The sequence below is a fragment of the Berghia stephanieae genome, chromosome 6 (genome assembly GCF_034508935.2).
Source record: "Berghia stephanieae isolate SIO BIC M18660-M18661 chromosome 6, UCSD_Bste_1.3, whole genome shotgun sequence".
NCBI lineage: Eukaryota > Metazoa > Mollusca > Gastropoda > Nudibranchia > Aeolidiidae > Berghia > Berghia stephanieae.
The window spans coordinates 34967602-34988607 of record NC_088365.1 but is presented as its reverse complement, the minus strand read 5'-3'; the positions used below and the strand labels follow the sequence as shown (position 1 = coordinate 34988607).

Below are 21006 nucleotides of genomic sequence, written 5' to 3'. Positions count from 1 at the left end.
AAGATTCATTTCATCGATAAAGACTTGGCGTGGATTTTTTGTTGCATTTTAAGTTTTAGTGCTAAAAATACTTAAATCATATTGTCATGATTTTTCAGACAAATGCCAATAAATTTGATTCTTAAAAACCTTATTTAAATAACCAATTATTTTCATTATGCCACATTTTACACATTAGTGTCAGCATACTTTTAAAGTGGATTTAAACTTTTTTTTTTTTTTCCGAAACTGACATTTTGTGACTTAATTATCTTTAGCACCAGGATCTTCATTTGTCGTGTGAATGTTTTGTAATTTTATTGTGGTAAAAAGGGTATTTTTTTTATATTTTTTTTATTTTTTAGTATAATGGAGTTTTTTGAAAATTGATTTTTAAAAATTTTAATTTCATTTTATAACATTAGAAATATACTGATCTGAAAATTTGTTCTAACTATTAGCATTCTATTTAAGTAACTCTTTTATTTAAAAGACATTCTCTTCTAGCACTATGTAGGACATAATTATTTTTAAAATGTATTAGTTTAAATTGATTGTCAAATTAATTGAAAATAATGTAGTGTTTTATTTTTGTCTTACTTAAATAGATACATTGTATCTAAGTAGACACTACGCAATTCATATTTGCATGGGTATGTCGTCAGTACCTGCATGTTTGTTTGTTTTTTGGGTTATGGGTATTTTCTTATTTGATTACAATTGTTGGTAGTGGTTGCTTGGGTGACTTTGAAAGGATTAAAAAAAATATTTATTACAACAATTTATGGACATTTTCATGATTACTGTCGAGGTGCTTCGTGAAAAGATAAATTTCTTTCCCTTTTTCATTCCCCCCCCCCCCCAGAACAATGCTTGAAATTTATATTTTTAATTAAAAAAAAAATAAGAAACGTAACTAATTGTTAAAAAATTATTAATTACTTAATTTGAAAGTCTTTATTAAGCTTTTTAAAAATGTTCTTCTTGCATTAATGCATTTTAATTCCCCTGAATTCTTTGATATTACAAGTTGAAGGATTTTACATTGTCTTTTTTTTATATACTTAATCTTGTTTTGTTGTAGTTTGTCTTAGCTGAGAGATATTGGTCACTAAGAAAAAAATACTTCTTTTCATTTCATTAGTATTTTATATTTGTATGTTATGCAGATTTCCTGCCCTTTGCAGAAATTATATTTATTAAAATTAATGTTGTAATTTCTTTTTTATCTTTTCCATTGAATTTTGAGTTCAAAACCTTTTAGGTGCATCTTTAGATATGTATATGTCACTGATTTTAAAAATGTAATTCGTGTCTGCCCTCCTGGATTATTTTAGATTAATCAAACCTTTTGTGATGTTCTCCTTCCCTTGATTCCTGCTATTGGCTAATGTTGTTCTTATAACATTATTGTTTTATTGCTGCCATTCTAGCCTTGCATGACTTGGCTAGTGAGTGCCTATATGTCCTTGGTGTGGAACAAGACCTCAAGTCTCGCATGTTACTGACCGCATGTTCTAGAGGATTTATTGCTGTAAGATTCTTGTAGCTTTATTCATTTTTTTTTATTGAACATATTGAACAGTGAAAACAGCTTCATAAGAAAAAGAAAAAACAACACAAAGTACGTAATATGCAGTTCAATGCCTTCAGTGTTGTGGTGTTGATTGCTGAATGGTGCATTGTCTCATCTTTTACTAAATTGATATTGAGCGTGGTCAGTGACCAGATGGGTGACAATGATTGCAAAACAAAACATTTTATACCTTATTGAGTATGGTAAAACCATAAAAATACATTATATAATATGCTTAAAGTTTGAGACACTCATTGTTGTGCATTTGTTTCTTATTTGAAGCTGTTATGTTTGGACAATACTTAAATGGACAATTATCTTCAGGCCAGCTTATTGCTTACTTTTATTCTTTTGATCAGAATTAAGAACGGGAGCAAGGTTTTATCTTTGTATTTGCATATATTTTATGGTAATTTTATGGACTGTTTAGCTTATTGGAAACTAAAGACAAAAATAAAGCGTCTGATACCAATGATGGTTTTGAAAAGTAAAGACAAAGAAATTATTAGAAATATCAGATGCCATTTATAAAAAGAGATAAAGACTATTGAGAAGAACATAGTAGTATAAAAAGAGAAACCAGATCTTTGTAAAAAAAAAACCCACATTTTTCTTTCAATCTAAATAATTTTATGAGAAACATATTAAAGATAAAGATTAAAGAAATGTAACAATATGAAACAGATTCATATGTGTGTGTGTTTAACGTTTTTTTTTTCATCGTGAAATATTTCTCTTGCAATTAAGGGAGCGGAATGTTTGATTGAAGTAGGTGCAGACGTCAATGTTGGGAATGGAGTAGACACTCCTCTGTACCGTGCTGTCAGCAATGGGGATGAAAACATGGTACAGCTTTTGCTTAGACAGGTGAATATGATATTTTTGTTGAAGCAAAATACATTATGGAATTATAAAGAAGGAAATAAGGATGTATTTTATCAGATTCTCAATTATATCTTCTTGTATCAAGATGATCAGAAAAAGACAGATTAGATTTCTTAGCCAATAATACAGAAAAAAAACAATAAAGAAAAAAATAATTGACAAATTGAAAATAGAAAGGAGAGTAGAAGAAAATTGAGGATGATATATCATATGATGAAAGTCTCAATATGAAAGACTGTTAGGTGAATACAAATTTGGAGTATGAAAAGGGCCGGAGACAGAGAGGATTATAGAAATTTATTACAATAGCACTGAATAATAACATTTTTTTGTTTTATTTATTTTCATTCATAAAAGGAACAAAATAAAATCAAAGCTCATACTGTTTTCTTTATATACTTATATATACAACCATGTTCCAATATTTAAGAAAAGGAGTACATTAGCTTTGATCTAATTTTAACACAGCCTTATTACCTTATCTTACTTTTTTCTTCTAAATATGGTACAAACACTTTTTAATGTCTAAGTCAAGACATCTTGAGTGCGACCATAAACTGCATGGGTGACAATGATCGCAAAACTCTGGTTCAGTGTTGTGACCTTGACTTTACACACATTATTCCACTCGACCTTTGTGTGAATGAATACCAGACTATAAGCAGTTAAGGATATTGTAAGATTGTTGGTATTTAACGGAGGCTTAATGAGTGAATTATATTGTATGGAATGGAAATTGGTCTATTATGGTCTACTGATGGAATAAATAAAACACTGTAATGTGTTTTGGCATTATGAATGAAATTGCTCAATACAAAAGTGCATGTTTATGTGATGGTGACTATTAAAAAATCAATCTTAAGGATTCTCCATGTTTCTTTTCCCAGAAAGTTCGAGATGTGCAGTCGTCTTTGAAGCTCAGTCTTGAAAAAGGATGTCACAATATAACTGGAATGATTCTTTTCTACATCAGCCAGGGGAAAGAGAGTAAGATTTTTAGCAATGTTTTGAGTTTAAGACAAAATAAAATCAATCAGTCGACGCTATAATGTATCTTAGTAACTAGTCTCAGACTAAACTTGAAGTCTGGTCTCAGCAAATGACTAAAATTTGGCCAAACTTAGTCCGAAGGTGCCGTGATTTTAGTCTGGGACTTGCTTCGTCAGCTCTCATGAAATCATATTTTTTCAATTCCTTGACTAAAGTCAGAGACTAAGCGCTAGTCCGCATTCATGAAAATGGGCCCTGCTCACAGCACACAGGCTCATGCCATAATATTTTTTTAATTTTGATATTCAGATTTTGATTTCTATCACCTTCTGTTTTCCCTTTTCTCTAATCCTGTTATCTTACTTTTTCTGCTGCTTAAATGACCCAGTTGAATGACCTATGTGAGTTGCAAGCACCAATAAACCACTCAAAAGCAAAAACAGATTTGATTATTGCTAATGACTTTGATGCATTATATATTTATTGTCTCGAGAGACAATATTTTTGTCTATAGAATCAGTTTTGTTATTTGGAATGTGATGTTCAATAAACCAAAAGTGATAAACAAGCACCCTATTAAAGTGATAAATAAGCACCCTATCCAAAGTGATAAACAAGCACCCTATCCAAAGTGATAAACAAGCACCCTATCCAAAGTGATAAACAAGCACCCTATCCAAAGTGATAAACAAGCACCCTATTAAAGTGATAAACAAGCACCCTATCCAAAGTGATAAACAAGCACCCTATCAAAAGTGATGGACAAGCACCCTATCCAAAGTGATAAACAAGCACCCTATTAAAATGATAAACAAGCACCCTATCCAAAGTGATAAACAAGCACCCTATCCAAAGTGATAAACAAGCACCCTATCCAAAGTGATAAACAAGCACCCTATCCAAAGTGATAAACAAGCACCCTATCAATAGTGATGGACAAGCACCCTATCCAAAGTGATGAACAAGCACCCTATCAAACGTGATGGACAAGCACCCTATCAAACGTGATGGACAAGCACCCTATCCAAAGTGATAGACAAGCACCCTATCAAACGTGATAGACAAGCACCCTATCAAAAGTGATGGACAAGCACACAGGCTCATGCCATAATATTTTTTTAATTTTGATATTCAGATTTTGATTTCTATCACCTTCTGTTTTCCCTTTTCTCTAATCCTGTTATCTTACTTTTTCTGCTGCTTAAATGACCCAGTTGAATGACCTATGTGAGTTGCAAGCACCAATAAACCACTCAAAAGCAAAAACAGATTTGATTATTGCTAATGACTTTGATGCATTATATATTTATTGTCTCGAGAGACAATATTTTTGTCTATAGAATCAGTTTTGTTATTTGGAATGTGATGTTCAATAAACCAAAAGTGATAAACAAGCACCCTATTAAAGTGATAAATAAGCACCCTATCCAAAGTGATAAACAAGCACCCTATCCAAAGTGATAAACAAGCACCCTATCCAAAGTGATAGACAAGCACCCTATCCAAAGTGATAAACAAGCACCCTATCAAACGTGATGGACAAGCACCCTATCAAACGTGATGGACAAGCACCCTATCAAACGTGATGGACAAGCACCCAATCCAAAGTGATAAACAAGCACCCTATCAAACGTGATAAACAAGCACCCTATCAAACGTGATGGACAAGCACCCTATCAAACGTGATGGACAAGTACCCTATCCAAAGTGATAGACAAGCACCCTATCAAACGTGATAGACAAGCACCCTATCAAAAGTGATGGACAAGCGCCCTATCAAACGTGATAGACAAGCACCCTATCAAACTTGATAAACAAGCACCCTATCCAAAGTGATGGACAAGCACCCTATCAAAAGTGATAAGCAAGCACCCTATCTAAAGTAATAGACACTCACCCTATCCAAAGTGATAAACAAGCACCCTATCAAACGTGATAGACAAGCACCCTATCAAACGTAATAGACAAGCACCCTATCAAACTTGATAAACAAGCACCCTATCCAAAGTGATGAACAAGCGCCCTATCAAAAGTTATAAGCAAGCACCCTATCAAAAGTTATAAGCAAGCACCCTATCCAAACTGATAAATAAGCACCCTATCCAAAGTGATAGACAAGCACCCTATCAAACGTGATAGACAAGCACCCTATCCAAAGTGATGGACAAGCGCCCTATTAAAAGTGATAAGCAAGCACCCTATCAAAAGTTATAAGCAAGCACCCTATCCAAACTGATAAACAAGCACCCTATCCAAAGTGATAGACAAGCACCCTATCAAACGTGATAGACAAGCACCCTATCAAAAGTGATGGACAAGCGCCCTATCAAAAGTGAGTGATAAGCAAGCACCCTATCTAAAAAGAACGTTGTCAAACGGATGTCCCCAAAGGTGCGTGAGTTCCCAAATCCTGTACATCTTATACACCAACGACTGCAGACCATCCTTTGAAAATTGTTTTATAGTGAAATATGCAGATGATACTGCTATTCTTGGCTTATTAAAAGATAAAGTTACCGAAAAGAATTATTTCAAACAAATAAATATATGGTGTAAACAAAATCAGCTTGAATTAAATGTTGAAAAAATGAAAGAACAGGTGTTTGGTGTAAAAAATAAAAACGACTTAAAGTGTGTGACGATCGGTAAAGATGATGTTGAGATAGTTGACTATTTTAAATATTTAGGAATAACCATTGATAGTTCCCTCAATTTCTTTCAACATATTAATATAATATCTAAGAAAGTTGCGCAAAGATTATAAATCCTAAGGAAATTGAGAACATTTCAAGTAAGGAAGAAAACTTTGTTAAGAGTTTATGACTCATTGATTAAAAGTGTAATTGCGTTTGGCTGCATCATATGGTTTGGAGGATGCCGACTTAAAGATAAATAAAAAATTTCAAAATCTATCAAAGAGGCATCAAAAATAATAAACCATCCTCTTGATGGAGTAGAAAGAATTCATGGAAAAGCAATAGAAAGGAAAGCATTCTCAATTACCAACAATAAAAAACATATTTTATACCATGAATTTGGTCTTTTACCATCTGGGAGAAAGTTTTGTCAGATTAAATGTAGAACTAACAAGTATAAATCAACGTTCGTTCCATCAGCAATAAAAAGTTTGAATATTTCATATGGTACAGAAAAACCAAGGACTGATTCGTTGACTGATTAACTGATTAATTTATTTAATGTTAGATTAACTGACCAATTGATAATGATGATAATTTTTGGTGTCGAATTGCCACAATTGTAACAAATTGAAAACGAAATGAATATGTTTATGTCGTGTATATCGCATGTGTGAAAGAAAGAGAGGAAGAGAGAGAGAGAGAGAGAGAGAGAGAGAGAGAGAGAGAGAGAGAGAGAGAAGAGAGAGAAAGAAGAGTAAGTAGGAGTGAAATATCTGTTCAATGTTACAGTTATCATTTAACGTTATAACAAGTGTAACTAAATGACAAATTGCCATATTTATGGACAATAAAGATCTATTATTATTATTATTATTATTATTATTAAAGTAATAGACACTCACCCTATCCAAAGTGATGGACAAGTGCCCTATCCAAAGTGATAAGCAAGCACCCTATCTAAAGTAATAGACACTCACCCTATCCAAAGTGATAAACAAGCACCCTATCCAAAGTGATGGACAAGCACCCTATCAAAAGTGATAAGCAAGCACCCTATCTAAAGTAATAGACACTCACCCTATCCAAAGTGATAAACAAGCACCCTATTAAAAGTTATAGACAAGCACCCTATCAAAAGTTATAAGCAAGCATCCGATCCAATTGTTCATTTCCATTAGCACTTTGGAAACTGGAATAAATTGTGGATTCATGGGCTTATGGCTCAGATGGAATATTTTTGTAAAGAAGGAAAGGTTTATTTTTATTGCCTTCTAAAATCTTACCTTGAGCTTTTTTTTTTTCTTCAAACTTCAGCTGGCACTGTGCTATGGTCCAACTACAATCTTGGTGACCTCCGACCTGAATGGATTATACCAACTCTGTGTGGAGATGTCAAACAGTCTTACTCATCTTCTGACACATCTAAGCACTTTGTGGCTAAAATCAAAGACAGTCAGCTGAGACGAAACAAGCGCATCCATCACTGTGCTAGTGACACAAATATAGAAATTCTCAGACACAAGTATTTCCGTTTTCGGCGGAGTAGCTCTGAAGTTTCTCGTCTCACTTTTGAAGCAATCCAAGATCTACATGGTAATTAGTTTTTCAGCAAATTAAATTGATCATATCATCTTTTTTATTTCCATGATTGTTACTAGAGTTACAGGCATTATTTTCCCCCTAGTATTCACCATTTTTATCTCTTTTATCTGACCCTTTTTGAACTAATTTAGTAGATCTCAACTTATTTTTTTTTAAATGATGATTAGATCATTTGTGAATTAAATTAATCAATTAAAACCACTTTGTTTAAAATCACATTTTGACTTGTTTGTCTCAATGTCTCTTCTTTTTATCTATTTCCCAATCATTGTATTTCGTCTTTGAAAAAGAAGAATGTTGCTTTTTTCTGCTTGTTTCTATACACCAGCAAAATCCCAGGTCCAGGGCAAACCAAAACGTCCAAGCTCATATCCCAAAGCAAATCCTATGTTACAACATATACGTAAACGGAGGCGTGGAAAGGAACTGGATTCAAGTTCTCAGAACCATGACATCATGGAGGAGATAACTCCATCTTTCTTCCAAGGATTACCACCAGCATTGGAGTTAGACGGTAATACTTCATTTTAGTTTACCATGTCCCAGTTTGGTTTAATGTATAAATAGAGTATTCTTTCTTTGATAACTGTGACATATAAGCGTAGCAGTCATTGTTGAACCCTAAATCATAATCTTTCAAGTCTCATATTTGCTTTGTACCATCTCCTTTTCTCAGGCATAACAAAAAGGATAAAATATCAATTACACAAAAATTAGGACATTCAGATTTTCTTAATTAATCCCAAATGGGAGGGGAAATATCTCAAGAGATATTTCAAGAGAAGTCTGAAATAACAAAAGTGTCCGCTGCAGTTCAGCAATGCAAAGTTATCTAGACTGAGGTGACTTGCTCAAGTCCACAGAACACGTTGGATGTATATAGAACCCAATACCTCAAGGTCATGAAGGAAAGACCATACATTTGTGCTGTAATAAATATGTTTTAAAGTAAGAGCTACATCTCCAATTACCTTTTTGTATTGAAAAGACCCAAGATTATTGCAAGCAAATTTAAACTCTCAGACAAAAAATCATAAAAACATGTCTAAAGTGATCCATGCACCATAAAAGTAAAAACCATAACAAAAAGCATGTTCTCAAGTACTCCATATGCCATTTGACCAACATTTTTTTTAAAAGCATGTGTCATTTTATATAAAAACAAAAAGCATTTATAAAGTGATCCATGCTCGAATAAACTAAAAAATGTATGTCTGAAGTGAGGTCCAATTGTCATTTAACAAAAACAATTACAAAAAGCATGTCTAAATTGTTCCCGTGTCATTTTACCGAAAAAAAAAAGACTAAACTATTTTGTATAATTTTTTGTTGTTGTTTGTTTTATTAAATCCCTCCAAGAAGAAATCCCAGTGTTTGAACCATCTGAGGAATATTGGGAAGATTACAAGCAGACAACACTGACAGGAGCAAACATTCCCTTTAGTCCCGCTGATCCTAGACGAATTTCCGAACCTTCGAAGGTCATGGAAAGCCAAAAAGCTGTTCCGTCAAGTAAGAACTGTGGAATGAGCAGTGTTATATATTTGATAATGTCCTTGTAATTCATGTTGTTGATCCATTTTTTTATTCCTACAATGTTGTTCATCAATTGTCCATGCTAAGTCAAATCTTGTTATTAGCATTAGTTTTCTCCACCTCACACTCCCCCCCCCCCCCTTCCCATTCTCCAGTTGATCTGCTTTGAAGAAAAGATTGTATATCATTTATTCAAACTCATCCATAATGATCACTCAAGATTATTTTAAAAATTAACGAATGTAGGTGCTTGCTTTGAAAATATTGAATATGATGTTAGAAGATTTATATAAAAGGGTGTCACAGAATATTGACCAAAGATTTGTTTTGTTTTGTTTTTGTTTTTTTTTTGGTATAAGATTATTTGTAGTCTCTTTAATATCACATTTCTATTTATTCTGGGAATTAAAAAAAAAAAGTCCTTTTGTCTCTTTTTACTATACTATCTGTTTATAAAACAAAGTGTTACAATGGGGGGGGGGGGGGGGGGGTAACTACTTTTGCTGTGTCTTTTATCTCTCTTTAACTGTATTTCTTTTCCATTTTTGTCTCTCTTTTGTTCTGGATTGACATTGCTCGGTTTTGTTCCTGGCTCTATCAGGGATCCTTAGCTGAGATGGAAGTCGTCACATGTATAGTTTCTTTTTCCTCGTAAATCTTCTCTTTGTTATGTGCTACTCTAATTTTTAGTTTTGAGTGTAATCTAGTTTGGAAACATTTGAGTGTATCCTTCATTGGGAGATCCTTCGCTTGTGCGTGGATGGGACAATTAGGTAATTCCAAAATAGCACAATGGTGGTTGGAATCTTCTGAATCGTATTCGAAACAGTTCCCTTTCTCTTACTTTTTCTTTGGAGCTTTTTACTTCAGAAGTGTCTTGATATGTTTTATCAATCTCAAAATTGGTACATCACAATTTTTACAACTCAAGTTATGTCATGAAAAAGTAGCCCTAATCCAAAAGACCCATGAGAGTGGAGTGTAATATGGGTTAAAATGGACAGTTTTAAAAGCTTGCTTTCTTTTGATTGAGCGATAGTCCATTGAAAAGTACTTTCCACCAGATCTAGCTAACCTAATTGCCCAATCACAGCTGGTTGAAGAGATGAGTAAGAACAAATTCTGATATTATCTCTGATCTTAAACAGGTCTACCTGCTTAGCTGTCAAATGCTCCACCATTTGAGTATTTGGAACACCCTTTTATGAAATGAGTTATCTTTTTATCTTGCTTGAGCTTATGTGCCTTGGCCTCTATGGAGGGAAGGCATAAAATGTACAATAAGGCTTATTATAACTGTTTTTAAAATCTCCTTTAAAAAACTAGGTAAATGGCTTCGGAAATTCAATAGCGTTGATTCTTTCTATCGACTCACACAAAGGAAATATGGAGATGATAAGGATAAGGAAGGTGATTTTCAGTTTCGCACCAGTGATGATTCGTCACCTTATGGTGCCAGTATCTCGGACATTCAGGTTTGTCTACCATCAAAATTTAAAGTTGGAAAGAAAATAACATCATGCTAATTTCTTTTTATGCTTTTAGGGTAAAAAAATAATTCCAGACATGGGTGGGTCTTTTCTGTTTGACCATGTAAGATTAAAGACTTGTGTTTGAAGAGGTTATCATTATCTACCATTTAGGAACAATAATACTCATAATAAAGTTAATGATGTCGTATGTGGTGTTGGTCATGAAAATGATGTTTATGAAAATTAAAATAATAATAGTAATTATGATAATGATGATGATGATGATGATGATGATGATGGTGATGATGATGATGATGAAAATAATAATAATAGTAATAATAATGATGATGATGATGATGAATAATGATGATAATATATATATCATCATCATCATCATCATCATCATCATCATCATCATCATCATCATCATCATCATCATCATTAATATTATTATTACTATTATTATTATTATTTTCTTATTCTTATTCTTATTATTATAATATATTATATATATATATATATATATATATATATATATATATATATATATATGTATATATATATATATATATTATATATATATATATATAATATATATGGATCACTCACTTATATGTTGCCAAAACATATGTTTCTGTGGCTTTCATCCACGTCGTCAGTTGGCATATAGTCCGCAGAACAACGTTTTTCCCTTTGAGGTCGATGTTGACATGTTTGTTGGACAACATCGATCTCAAAGGGAATAAAGTTGTCTACGACAATATGCCAACTGATGGCGTGGATGAAAGCCACAGAAACATATGTTTTGGCCACATATAAGTGAGTGATCCCATATATATTTATATGAGCTCTAACCATCATTATCGAGCACTTTCATACCTACGTGTACCACCAACACTCATAATATATATATATATATATATATATATATATATATATATATATATATATTTATATATATCCTCCCTGACACAGTCATCAGACAATGAAAGCTTTCCATCAAGAAGAAGTTCTGGGTTATCCATCCTGTCCACAGATGAAACTGCTGGGGAAACTGGTAAGAAAATAATTAATATAACAGACCTTTATTTCATTGATAAATCTCATCTCAGATGTCCTTTTGAATTGAGGTAAAAGCTTGTAAGACAAGGGTACGCTTATCTTTGTGAGTATATCTCACATTTGTAATGCTTGTAATATATATGTAGCATTATATATGGTCGAGGGGAATTGGCTGAATTCCACAGGCAGAGTGCTCGACAGTTTCTTGGGGTGAATTATTAATTATCCTCACCTCATTCGGTTATTTCCTCCTACAGTGTTGATGGAATCTTCAGGGAGGTCCTGAAAAAAATAGAATAATAATAAAAAAATAATTTAAAAAAATAAATTAATTAATTAAAAAATTTTTAAAAATATATATCGTGAAATACTTACTTACTTATCCGAACCAGCGACCACCTGAGCTCTAGCCCACTGGTCATATCGTGAAATAATAGTGCTCAACTTTTTGATAAGAGTTATCTATAAAATATTTCAAGTATAATGAAGTTGATCATCATTATTATACACGAAATATTATATATATTATATACATATATATATATATATATATATATATATATATATATATATATATATATACATATATATATATATATATATATATATATATATATATATTGTGTGTGTGTGTGTGTATGTGTGTATGTCTTCTCATAAGTTTCTCTGATCTAGTTCCTTTCGTCTTACTTTTTCGTTGGTATTCCAAAGTGCAGGTAAACTCTAGGTTTATAAATTTTCCTTTACTTAAAGTGAATCAGATGTAAAAAAAAAACAAAAAAAAAACCAACAACAACAAACAAACAAAATATGTGAAGGTAAAAAATATTTCTTCTATTTTAAAGGTATTGTCATTGGGCCAGTTTCCTAGATATTAACATCAAATATGTATTTAAACTTGTGTTTTTAAGATTTTGACACTGGTGTAGAAGATGCCAAGACAGTGAAGCGAGAAGTCTGTGTCCGTAGCCTTGACGTGTCATCCAATCACATTGCAAGTTTAGATCATTTGATCTGTCACGGATCAGAGCTCATGCAGAGCTTTTCTGCCCTTGAGCATTTGGACATTAGCTACAATGATCTCACAAGTCTCCCGAGCACGATAATCAAGGTATTTTTCTTGTTTAAAAAAAGCCATAAATGAACTGCAGTCATCTGTAAAGAATGAGATATCAAAAATTATTTTATATTTTGCAGTTTATAGATAAATAAAATTTCTAAAAAGTGAAATTGAAATTTAAAAGAAAATTGTATAGCACATTTTCGGCCTTTCACTACACTAAAGACTCTTTTAAATGCTTCATTTATTCCCCATTTAGGATATATAAAACATATCTTTTATTTTTTTTTTATTAGAGTCATCGACTATTAACCTCTTTTGTACTGGCAAAATACAGTCACTACCTTTATCCAGATAGCCACTCAAATTGGTGTCATATGGCTTAATGTTTATAAGTATAAAGCGCCATACTCAGAACCTGGTTCTCAGTTTTGTGCTGCTTGTCACTGATCATGTCTTACATTACTTGAAATTGTTACTCAAAACAAGAGCCCATACCACTCGACTATCAAGGTCTGAATGATGCTCAGAATTAACATTTGAAATTCTCTACGAAAGTATGAAAAGGGTTTCATTGATGATGACGATGTTGATGACGAAGATAATGACAATGATGAAGATAATGGTGATAGTGCTGATGATGATTATTGTAAAAGTGCTCAAATATTGCTCTGTCTTAGTAACGATCCTCATTATATAGAGAGGTATTGATAGAAGTATATATTTATAGTTATTGAAATAAGTTATAGTCTTATGGCATAGCATTAATTTTTTACATTTTTCGTAGTCTTTATCCAGTCTCCAAACACTGTATCTTCAAAACAACAAAGTGGAAGAATTTCCCTATGCTGTCAAGAATTGTATTCGTCTTAGAGCCCTTGATGTGTCGTTCAACAAGGTATTTATTTTACACATGTAGAACACTTCCCCTTCCCCAACAAGGTGAGGTGTCTTTGTCTCAAGTTTATCTCACAACATAGATACATCAAAATCAACAGCATTGATTTGTTTTACATGATAGACATGTTTGATTATCAGTCATTTCTCCAATACAGTTGTAAATAATTATCAACATTATATAAAAATCTTAAGGTGTGTGGTGGTTAAGGGTGGGGCTGGGGGGGGGGTTGTTTTTTATTTTGACACCTTACCATTGGTTCGAGTTTTGTGTTTTGTCTACTATTGTACCATTTTGTATATGCACAAACACATTGTGTAAAAACTGTCTTGAGCCACCTTTTTTTTTTTTTTTTTTTTTTTTTTTTTGTATAACTCACTTTTCTAGTGTTCCGTAAAGTATCTAAAAATAGTGATATATAACCACTGTAAGTTTTGTGGAATGTACTGTGGGAACTGGGAAAAAAGATTATAAACAGATAGGTTATCATTCGTAATATAATCATTCAATGACTAAAATTTTGATCTCCTTTGTGCACAGCCGTTTACTGCTTTCACTTTAGTTCGACAGGTAAATTTTGCCGGACGCTAGTTCATAACAGATGGTGAGTCACGGCCTGTGCCAAAAGAGAGACTGAGCAATTTTTCCTATTTTGATGATTTTTTTCTCAAGTTCAAAGTAGCGTAGTAAAGATGCTATTAGATGTTGCAATAAGATATTTTAGAGTCATAACTAGTGATTTACATACTTTTATTTGATATAATTTTAGTAGATCATTTGGGATTAGATTTTATAGGAAATAACCATAAAAATGGGTCAAAACTTTTAATTACTTCAAACGATATAATCAAAAATGACATAGTTATCTGAGTTTATACAAATAAATGAGAAATACTGCAATAATCATCAATATTCACAGAATAGAAATATATAATCAAAGTCGTTTTGTAATGAAGCATTGTTGAGATATCCGCTCACCTGTACAGCAATATCCTTTTTTGACAGCAATAAAAAAAATGCGTGATCACCGAATTGTTGGGATTTGTTGATCAAATGATCAAAACAAACTGGTTTTAGTAATGGCAATTGACAATTCTTAGGAAAAGATATGTAATATGCATTCCTTTGACTTTTGTATAGATCTAAACTATATAATAATAATAATAATAATAATAATAATAATAATAATAATAATAATAATAATAATAATAATAATAATAATGATGACGATAATAATTACAATAATAATAAGGATAACAATAATAATAATAATAATAATAATAATAATAATAATAATAATAATAATAATAATAATAATAATAATAATATAATAATAATAATAATAATGATGATGATGATAATTATCATTTTCATGAAAATAACATAGTGGCTATCACCTAAACGCCTGCTAATTTTGGAAAAACGCAATCATTTCTCTTTAAAAATAGCTTTCGAAAGCCCGTTTTTAAAAAAAAATGGAATTCGCCTATATGTCCTTCTGACAGAAAGGAATTAAAAATAGAAAGAAAGAAAGAATAAAGAATTTTACTGAATCATTTGCGGCCAAAGAATTGACTCATCGCCTCCGAGAGTTTTATTTAACTTCCCAACGCCCCAAATTACTATCATTCATACAATATAATTTACTCCTCCCCACTCCACGCTCTGCGGCACTTTCCTTCCATGTCCCTCAAACTGCTTTCTTTCCATGGAGCGTCCAATCAGCTTTTTACAATTGCCCATTTCCAATTGGCTGCTGAATAAGGACAATTCTAATTTCAATTGTCCACCAGTCTGTCATCAGCAAAGTCAAGAAAGCTCCTCCTACTCAAATCACACATACCCACGAATATGATAGGCCTTGTAGACCAGTCACTGGTCTTCGATGTTATACAACCATCCGCCAGCTTTGATCACATCGCTTTTGATGATGTCACTCAATATCTATGTTCTTCTCTCACTCTCAACCCCGTTGACTGTACCACGAGTCAACATAAAAGAATATCGCGATGAGGTGCGGATCGTGAAGATGGAATGACGTAGCTGTGTTAAAGTTATAGGTTCAAAGTTCAATTGTCAGAGAGAACTGATGAGAGATTAAACTGAGGTGGTAAAATGAAAATTGTTTCGTGGTAAAACGTTGCATAAATTAGTTTTATGTACACCAACACACACACACACTTTCTCTCTCTCTCTCTCTCTCTCTCTCTCTCTCTCTCTCTCTCTCTCTCTCTCTCTCTCTCTCTCTCTCTCTCTCTCTCTCTCTCCAGTGCTGCGACAAAAAAAAAAAGGACGCCGACCAGATAGCTAATACTATTTAAAATGGAAATTTGTTGAAAATGGTCTGCTTATTGAACAACCGAAGCATCGTGGATAACAGAAATGATCATTGTGAATCAGTTGAAACACGTGACATCGATGTAATACTAATACTAGTAATAGTAATAATCATAAAATATCAGTGTATTTATCTTACTCTTGATCACCACTGTAATAATAACAATATTATTATTAGTATTAATAATAATAATAATAATAATAATAATAATAATAATAATAATAATAATAATAATAATAATAATAATAATAATAATAATAATAATAATAAAATAATAATAATAATAATAATAATAATAATAATAATGATAATAATAATAATAATAATAATAATAATAATAATAATAATAATAATAATAATAATAATAATAATAATAATAATAATAATAATAATAATAATAATATTAATAATAATAATAGTAAAAAATTAATAATATCCTTTTTTTGACAATAAAAAATCGTGATAAACGCATTGAAAAGGACGGGAAGGGGGGGGGGGCGGGAGGATTATTGATCAGATAATCAAAATGAACTGTTATTTTAAAATAAATTGACAATCATAGGTAAAAATAAGTTATAAGTATTCCTCTGAACTTTGTATAGATCTTAACATATTTTTATACTTTTTATTAACATACGCAAAACCTCACGATTATTTTAAGGAACAGCTGATTGTTACATGTCACAGAAACAGCATCTAATTAACCAACCAACGTTATGTTTTCTTTTTTTTTTCACCGGTGGAACTTCACTTGCTAATTCTGGAGCAGTTTGCATGAAATGTTTTTTAACCACATATCTCATTTGAGCCCTTTCACTGCTTATTTGGCAGAGTCCATTTGCATTGAGACAATGCTTGTTTTCAGTTTGACCATTCATCTGAGTAAAGAAAAAAAATCATTAATTATTATTGATATTGATGATGATGATGATGATGATGATGATGGTGATGATGATGATGATGATGATGATGATGATGATGATGATGATGATGATGATGATGATGATGATGATGATAATAAGAAGAAGAAGAAGAATTGTAATAATAAGAGTTATAATAATATTATTGATTGTTAGAAATAATACGATAGTGATCGCCTGGATGCCTGCTAATTATAATAACGTAATAATTTTCCTTTAAAATATAGTTCTAAATGCCCGTTATTCAAAATGGAATCCGCCTATTATACCCACTCTGAAATATTTTTAGCAAAAATAAGATAGAGAAAGAAGTTTATTGTAGCATTTGTGGCCAAAAATTGATTTATCACCGGTCTGCGAGAGTCTTATTTGACACCCAGACAACGCCCCAAATTACTTTCAATTCATTTCAAATTTATTCCATCTCTCCAGCAATTTCATCCCATGACATCCAAACTGCTTTCTATCCATGGAGTGCCAATCAGATGTTTACAATTACCCATTTCCAACTGGCTGCTGAAAAAGGACAATTATAATTTCAATCGTCCACCAGTCGGTCATCGGCAAAGTCAAATAAGCCCCTCCCACTCAAATCACATATATCCCCTCGAATGTTCGACCTTGTAACGGAGTCCACCGGGCTTTTGAGGTTACACAATCATCCGCCACCTTTGATTACATCGCTTTTTGATGATGTCATAATATATTTATCTACGCTCTTTTCTCACGCCCGTTGACTGTATCAACGGGCAATGTAGAAGAATATCGAGGGAAGGTGCGAATCGTGAAGACGGAATGGCAAATCGGCGTGAAAGTTATAGGTTCAAAGTTCAATGCAATAAAAATCGTTCCGTGCTAAAAATGTGCGTACATGAGTTTTATATATACACACACACACACACACACTGCCTCTCTCTCTTTCTCTCTCTCTCTCTCTCTCTCTCTCTCTCTCTCTCTCTCTGAGTGTGTGTGTGTGTGTGTGTGTGTACTACTACTACTTCTACTACTACTACTACTACTACTACTACTACTACTACTACTACTACTACTGCTACTACGATTACTACTATTACTGCGCTATCATCATCAACATCATCATCATCACCATAAAACAGCAACAACAACAACAACAACGTTATCATCACCATTGGACTCGTGTTCTTATGTCTCTGGAGTTTGTCTGAATACGGGACTATTTTGTTAGCCAACAAAGAATTAGACAAGGTGTGTTTACACATTTATTGTGCAGAAACCTGTCATTACAAATCGGTGAAATAAATGCTATATTAAAAGTAGATTATTACTCTTATATTTACTACCATGTGTTAGGGTAACAAAACTCAGATAACATCAATTTGAATTTTTTAAACAATTAAAAATATTTTTCAGGTTAATTTTAAATAGAAAAATATACATTTTTCAAGAAAGAATAAAGTATACTCACTATTTCTTGATATCAATGAAAATAATTGCGACTTGAAGATGAAAATGTGGCCGTTATATCCATATAAAATAGAAAAATATAGAAGAAGTGTATGGTCAGCAATTGCAGTGTAAAAATGAACGATTTTACGAAATCTGTCCTATAGCCTGACTGACAATGAAATCCAAGCGGTGCATTCTACCGGCAGGGATAAATATAGGCCAGTTCTCATGTTCTGGACATCTGTTATGACGTAACCACACGGTAGTCTCCCCGTCATCGACGGTGGGTCGTTCCCATTGGGGGTGAGGCGGTAGAAAACTAAAGTGACAGATTTCTAGTGTAATAAACGGCTGTGTGTGGAACTTTAGTAAATAATCTCACCTCTCTAAAAATATTTTTTATTTTACTTTGATTGATGGTTTGCACTTCTGTTTCCAGTGACTAAATATTTGGTAAGTTGCGGAATAAAAAAATAATTTTGAAAAAAAAAAATAAATATATATATATATATATAAAGGTAATGATGATAATGATAAGAATGTACATCTCATTGTTCTTTTCTCAGATATCAAGCATACAAATGGACACAGCCAAGGTGTTTACTATTGAGGAATTGAATCTTTCACAGAACAGGCTGATCTCTTTTCCCCAGGGAATCGGACAGGCTATGAATTTCCTGACTAAAATGGATATCAGCTGGTAAGGTCTCTTTTGATTATTAAGATATGGACATTTATATAGGACATTTCTATGAATTTGTTATCTCAAGATGCTTCACAATGCCACATTCATTTCTTTGTTATAGAGGGGATGTTTTTCACATGATGATAAAATTTGCTCAATTCTTTACTTCTTGTATTCATATTTATAAATAAGCACCAGAATATTTGTCTCCGATAATGCAGGGCTTAAAAGTTGGTGTAAATGATACAAGATGTGAAAAGTATGAAGAAGCGACGATCCTCAAATAGGACTGAATTATAGAGCATTAAAAAAATGATGTATGCAATTTCAGAGCTATTGTATTAATCAGATAATTATTCAAAGCATCTATTGTTCAAATGTACTATTTTTCTCAACACTTTAGGGGTCCCGATCGCTCAGTTGGTTCACAATTTGAATGAGAATTTCCTCCTTTCTCTTGCTCTTCTTCTTCCTCTCCTTTTTCTTCTTCTTTCTCGTAGTATAAGAACACCCCTGAGGAGAATTGGTCTGCATGTAAACAATAAACCAATAAAGTATGTCCGGGCCTGTACTTTAGACTGTGCTTTGAGGTAACAGTAATCTTATAGGTCTTTAGACTCATTACAATATATTTTTATAAGACTGGCTCACTTTATAGATGATTTTATTGACTGGAGCAATTAAAATGCAAGAATTCATCAATTTCTATTGTGTTTTTTATTTTGTTTTCAAGCAACAACATTAAAAGTTTGCCATCAACGTGCAATCTGTCAGAATTACGCATCCTGGATTTTTCCCATAACAAAGTCAAGGTGTTGCCAGATGGATTTATCAGAGATTGCCACAAATTGGAAGAATTGATGGCAGCCAACAATGGACTGGGTGAGTGATGATGAGTGACATTTTTTTCTTTACCACTAGTTCACTGGCGGTAAATCTAGCCATACTTTTGTATTATACTTACTTATTCCTATGTGAGAAACTATTTTTGAGTGATATTAACCACATAATTGTGCTCCTTGCTTTCCCTGTTCAATGACAGTTACAAGTGCTGTTTAACTTTTAAAATCAAACTATGGAAATTATATGCCTTTAAAATAGTCATTTTCCTTATTCCATTTCATACAAATATTTAATAGGAATTTAAAGGTTCATTAAGGATGATAACTAGGGTTTAATTTGGACCCTACCAAAAAATAGTGGTTACTCTGTATTTTACTGGACAATCAGTAACATTTTTGTTAGTTCACGATTGTTGAAAGGAATTGATGGGAAACGTTTGTTTTTTAATGTCCGAATGTGAACCTGATTTGGCCACACCAAAGAAAGTCAAAATTTTCAGTGGTGGGGCCTCCTTGGCCAGCCATTTTTTGTTTATTGTATCTGATTTTTGAAAGATTATAACATTGAATTGTCCTCTCTTTAATTATTATTGTCACGTTTTATTTGCTAAAAACAGTAAGAATTATTCATATCCCATATAGAAATGACTACATTTAAGTCCATAGCATTAAAGGAAAATTGCCATATCATGCGATTTCACACAATGACCCACATTTTACGTCAAAAGTGAGTTGCGATAATGATTCCTTATTACATTCTAATTCACTAAAATGCTCTAATAATTTACATGACAGCTGGAGAAATGTTTCTAACCCTTAATTTGAAGTGTGAAGACAATATTGCTCGAGAGTAAATCACGAAATATTTACTAATTAGGGTTTGAATTCAGAATATATCATGCTTCATTACGCTATGACCTGAATGACCTAGTGTGAACAAGAATGTGAGTACCGTTCCCCACTCATTTTGTATATACTCACAGTGATTCCATAATGGTACTAAACAAGTAAGATGAAGAACGAGAGAGAGAGAGAGAGAGAGAGAGAGAGAGAGAGAGAGAGAGAGAGAGAGAGAGAGAGAGAGAGAGTTTTGATAC

At 32.5% G+C, this 21006-nt stretch overlaps 2 protein-coding genes across 2 annotated transcripts in view; both read left to right on the top strand.

Annotated features, from left to right (window-relative positions):
* The window catches only part of LOC144974939 (leucine-rich repeat serine/threonine-protein kinase 2-like), a 115251-nt gene that overhangs the window by 37020 nt on the left and 57225 nt on the right, over positions 1-21006 (top strand). The window contains exons 18-29 of the mRNA XM_078918473.1: positions 1413-1513; positions 2303-2422; positions 3328-3427; positions 7384-7662; positions 8000-8185; positions 9031-9183; positions 10534-10682; positions 11655-11736; positions 12653-12852; positions 13589-13699; positions 18949-19082; positions 19801-19949. Coding sequence (XP_078774599.1) covers positions 1413-1513; positions 2303-2422; positions 3328-3427; positions 7384-7662; positions 8000-8185; positions 9031-9183; positions 10534-10682; positions 11655-11736; positions 12653-12852; positions 13589-13699; positions 18949-19082; positions 19801-19949 — 1764 coding nt within the window. The remainder of the gene's footprint in view (positions 1-1412; positions 1514-2302; positions 2423-3327; positions 3428-7383; positions 7663-7999; positions 8186-9030; positions 9184-10533; positions 10683-11654; positions 11737-12652; positions 12853-13588; positions 13700-18948; positions 19083-19800; positions 19950-21006) is intronic.
* The window catches only part of LOC144975544 (leucine-rich repeat serine/threonine-protein kinase 2-like), a 7049-nt gene continuing 6596 nt past the window's right edge, over positions 20554-21006 (top strand). Inside the window, exon 1 of the mRNA XM_078919704.1 lies at positions 20554-20636. Within this exon, the coding sequence (XP_078775830.1) occupies positions 20554-20636 (83 nt within the window). The remainder of the gene's footprint in view (positions 20637-21006) is intronic.